This window comes from Perkinsus marinus, assembly GCF_000006405.1.
Source record: "Perkinsus marinus ATCC 50983 genomic scaffold scf_1104296947766, whole genome shotgun sequence".
NCBI lineage: Eukaryota > Perkinsozoa > Perkinsida > Perkinsidae > Perkinsus > Perkinsus marinus.
In genome coordinates this window covers 11,369-15,978 of record NW_003210480.1, presented here as the reverse complement: position 1 = coordinate 15,978, position 4,610 = coordinate 11,369, and the positions used below count along the sequence as shown (strand labels likewise).

The window sequence follows — 4,610 nt, the reverse complement described above, 5'->3', positions numbered from 1 at the left end:
ATCTGATACACAACCAGTGTGGCGGGAAATATGCACTTCATCAACTACATATGTCGGCAACAATATAAGGAAATTTTCACTTTCTACCCGATTTCGTATATAAACTCCACGAGCTGAACCTACTAGCTGAAGACAGCAAACATATATTCCTCCAACACTGTATAAGGCGGGCTTTTGGAAGGTCCACGCCCATAGGCCTTGCAGAGAGGCGGCCCAAAGATGATATCGGATATTGCGCTCTCTAGTTCAACCCTAGCGCCCCGCCCCAGAATTTTTCGACTACGGCGATTCCGAATTCCCCACTTACTTGTTTTCGCATATGAGCATCATCTTCGAATTTTTCCATACCAATATCGGCGATGCACTGGATAACTTTCATATACCGCACCGAGATCGCCTCGGGACTCAACGCCAACATTACCACACTTCGCACTAATAAAGAAAAATATAAATTTCAAAAACCACAGCCGTAAACTCACATATTTCTCGGTTTGGTAATCTATCTTGGTGCTGATACCATAAATCGAGCAAATCAACAGCCATCATAGGGTCCTCCGTAGACGCGGCTCGCTCATTGAGGATATTCATGACGTGATCGAGTAGAAGCTCTGCATATAATAGTTGACAACAGCCTGAGACTTCTATTTCACCTCTTGTGAAAGTCCCCGTCTCCTCGTCAGCATCAGCCAGTTTAGTTGCAGTTGTCGGTTTAACCACTAAGTTGAGCAGCGCTTTCGTTGGAGTTTCCTATCAACAGTTCAAAATATGAATTGAAAGAAATGTGGTATCAGTTTCCCATTCCTATCAACAATAAAGTTTCACCCTAGTGATATGAAAAACATATTCCACGACTACTGCATATCACCGCGAATATCGCGTTTTACACCGAGTATTACGCCACTTCACATAAAACGGGTGAAACTCCAATAACCACCACAGCTAAAATACGAATTGAAAGAAATGTGGTATCAGTTTCCCATTCCTATCAACAATAACCTCCCACAATAGTATATTAACTATAATAGAGTCTCACCCGTTTTACGTGAAGTGGCGTAAAACTATTTATAACACGAATGGATCTATGGCTAATTATTAACATAATTATATGTATATGTATACAATAATATCAATAAGGTAATTATATTTAATATAACATATTTATATATGTTTATCTACCGTGAAAAACGCGATATTAACAATAGTTGCGGAATATGTTTTTCATATCACTAGGGTGAATCTCCATTATATTGTATTATTAAAAACGACAAACTACTGATTCATCTCCCTACCAAGGACATTTAATAAGGTATAGAAGTCAATAAGAGTGTAGACGGATGATTGCATCCTATTCAAATGGAGTATTGTGTTTGTTTCTGTGCAAGATGTCTCCTTTCCCATTGCTCCGTGTGGCAGTGCATATCTTAGCCTAGCGTCAAGTGAGCCTACTATTGTTTATATTGATAGATAAGTTCTTTCTATAAGTCCTCTAGTTGTGGCGTTCCCTCAATAGGAGATAAGGAAGGCGTACCGACCCTCAACAGAATTGAAAAAAGTGTGGTACCAACCCACTTCTCACCTGTAACTTATCTCTCAAAACCTCCTTCATAATTTCCCTATCACCAACGCCCAATTTATCAGCACACACTAACGCGGCCATAGTCAGAGCCCTCAGCCTCTCCGGATTCGTAGTTATATCTTCCACCAACTCCTCCAAAGCTGGGCTTCTTATCCCATCCTTATAATCGAATTTCAAATGGTATGCGAAGGTCAACACAAAGTTGTCGTAATTCTCATAGTGCTTCGGAACCCGTACCAGAACTTCACCAAATTCTTCGTTGGTCGTTTCCTCCTCTCCCACAGCTGCAACTACACCCCTGTGCGAAACGCCTCTTTTCAATGCATCCGATACCACAATTTCTGCTAATCTTTTTAGATAAATCGGTTCACAGCGACCCAAGCGAGCCAACAACTTAACAGCAAATAGCTGTACTAAGGGATACTCCAACGCCTCCGGGCCTCTACCGATGAGATTATCAACAAGATGATCAATGCGATCTGATGAAAGTACACGCTTACGCATACATGTGGGGGAGAAACACACAATATCTTCAAATCTTTAAATGTCCTATCTATCTTTAAATAGATAATTAGATGAATCTCATTTATCTTTAAATCTTCGACTCAAGCACATATCATCATACGAAGTAAAGTTTCATCATTCTCAACGACGAGCTTTGCAATATCTATTCATTTCCATTTTTTCAAAGATCGCTTGTTACGATAGATAGAAATCCCCGGGGAAATTTCGTCCGTATACCAGAACCGATTTTCCTACAGTGTGAAGACTGTTTTCAAAAGTACGTTCAGAATCACGCCTTCCCACCACTCCGCGATGTGACAGAAATGTGGTATGAATTGATACAATAATTTACCTTTATAAAATGGGTGCACTTCTGTCAGCTTTATATCTTCCAAGTGACTAAGAGTCCTCAACAAATGTGATGGTTGAATGCGATCGACGTTCGAGAGCGCAGCATCTGAGGCAGTCGAGAACTGTATCGGGGAAATATACACATTGTTGATGACAATATGAAAATTCTGCTAGGAAATTTTGGGAAATTCTCATTGGTTTTTCGATACACTTCTACCTTAGAGAGCTCCTGAGCTCAGCTGAGGCAAGCGAGCACATATTTCGAACTTGATACTACCACAGCAATTCCACACCCAGAAAATCAATAATTTCCTCGAAACTCCAATAAAACTATTGATAGTTAAAATGATTAACATCTGATATAATTGAGTCACTCTCGAGAGCTCCTATTCTACTCTGAAACTCCAAATCGACATCGCACCAAACTCAACTGGTAAAATATTGCAATTCCAAAATAATAACTTTTACGACTAGAAATTGTCAGAAATTCCTCAAAAACTGCTGATGATTTTTTCCCAAACGACAAATTCCAATTAATTTCCAAACGAATGAATATGAAGGGAAAAAATTTCCGATTATCAATATTATTAAAAAATAATAGAGTTTCACCCGTTTTACGTAGAGTGGCGTAATACTCGGTGAAAAACGCGATATTTGCGCCTTGCAGTAGTCCTGAAATATGTTTTTCGCTAGTGTTTTCCATATCACTAGGGTGTATATATAATAATTCTTAAAATTCAAAACTTTTACAAAATAATTTTGCCAACATTATCCCACAATACTTCATCTCTCCTACAGCGCCCCCCCAGCATCACCATCTTACTCAGCAGTGTGCCAACCACCCGAGCACTTCCCAACATCGGGTCTATGTTCGAAATGAACTGCATCAAATTCGTGATAGTAATCCGGCACGCCTTTTGATTCTCTGGCGAAGCAAAGAAAAATCTAACAGTGTTAATAATGTTCGCCACAGTTCGTCTCGGTAGTTCCGAATTCGACTGGAGTCGTTTTAGTAGTTTCAGTGCTTTCACAACAACTTCCGCTGAAAATCAAAAATCCCTTTCCACAGCAATTGAGTTAATCTCTCCTTACTAGAAAGCTTCGATCGTTCACCGAACTCAGCCGCCACAGCTTGTTGAAGCGGAGTACCAGGGTGAACCACATCAGCTAATCGGCCTACCTCCATCTCGGAGAGGTCTGATAAACCTCTGAAGAGAAAGAACGGTATTCATTAATGAAGTTTCACCCTAGTGATATGAAAACACTAGTGAAAAGGGTATTTCACGACTACTACATATCATCGCGAATATCGTGTTTTACGCCACTTCACGTAAAAACGGGTGAAATTTTATCAGGATTTTTCCAGTGTCCCCACGAGGAAGATTCAAAACAGCTTGAATGATCTCAACGACCAATTCTACTATCAACCAAAACAGACAAAGATTCTTTTCATGCCCCCAGAGAAAGATTCAAAGCATGTCCACTCACCGTGTCACCAATATATTTTCCAATTCTCTCGTAGCCGCGTTATTCCTTCCCAGCGCTTTCTCCAACGACACATACGCCGCACTAATATCATGTGGATCCAGATCTCCCGCCACCGCCATTGCTCTCACTCGTCGTACCAATTCTAACATCAACAGAAGAAAATCTTCCCAGTGCGTAAAGATACGCTTACCTCCTATAAGCTGCTTAGTCACATCTTTTTCATTTTCTTTCCAATTCCCTACTCCAACCCGCGTGGCGTGAATCGCCGCTAGTTTCTGCAGAGCTTGTAAAGCGACTTGAATACCCAAACTTGGTGGCGGCATCGTCCTAGGCTCTCCCTTTCCCTTCAAACGTCTATCCCTATATTCCTCCTCACGACGAATCACCTACGAATTCCGACAAGCTATGTGCATGCGTGCAAACAATTATAATATATCCGACCTCTCCAACAACAATACAAATCGAATATACATATATTCCATTTTCCGACTACCATACTCAGTAGAAAAAATATAAATAAAGTTTCACCCTAGTGATATGAAAAACATATTCAACGACCACGGCATATCACCGCGAATATCGCGCTTTTCACCAAGTTTTACGCCACTTCACGTAAAACGGGTCGTGAAACTCCAATGATTTCAGATTCACCCCAAAATTCTCTATCCTATGTCATTTCCATTTTCTTTGT

The 4,610-nt window shown here is 40.5% G+C and overlaps 2 protein-coding genes across 2 annotated transcripts in view; both read right to left on the bottom strand.

The window, feature by feature from the left end:
* Pmar_PMAR029592 (hypothetical protein) overlaps nucleotides 1-1,657 on the bottom strand; it is a gene marked incomplete at both ends in the record, with an annotated part of 2,334 nt that extends 677 nt beyond the window's left edge. Inside the window, 5 exons of the mRNA XM_002779131.1 lie at nucleotides 81-126; nucleotides 308-432; nucleotides 480-608; nucleotides 651-747; nucleotides 1,577-1,657. Coding sequence (XP_002779177.1) covers nucleotides 81-126; nucleotides 308-432; nucleotides 480-608; nucleotides 651-747; nucleotides 1,577-1,657 — 478 coding nt within the window. The remainder of the gene's footprint in view (nucleotides 1-80; nucleotides 127-307; nucleotides 433-479; nucleotides 609-650; nucleotides 748-1,576) is intronic.
* A 992-nt stretch (nucleotides 1,658-2,649) lies between these two features.
* The window catches only part of Pmar_PMAR029591 (hypothetical protein), a gene marked incomplete at both ends in the record, with an annotated part of 2,876 nt that continues 915 nt past the window's right edge, over nucleotides 2,650-4,610 (bottom strand). The window contains 5 exons of the mRNA XM_002779130.1: nucleotides 2,650-2,670; nucleotides 3,274-3,356; nucleotides 3,524-3,639; nucleotides 3,920-4,061; nucleotides 4,110-4,305. Coding sequence (XP_002779176.1) covers nucleotides 2,650-2,670; nucleotides 3,274-3,356; nucleotides 3,524-3,639; nucleotides 3,920-4,061; nucleotides 4,110-4,305 — 558 coding nt within the window. The remainder of the gene's footprint in view (nucleotides 2,671-3,273; nucleotides 3,357-3,523; nucleotides 3,640-3,919; nucleotides 4,062-4,109; nucleotides 4,306-4,610) is intronic.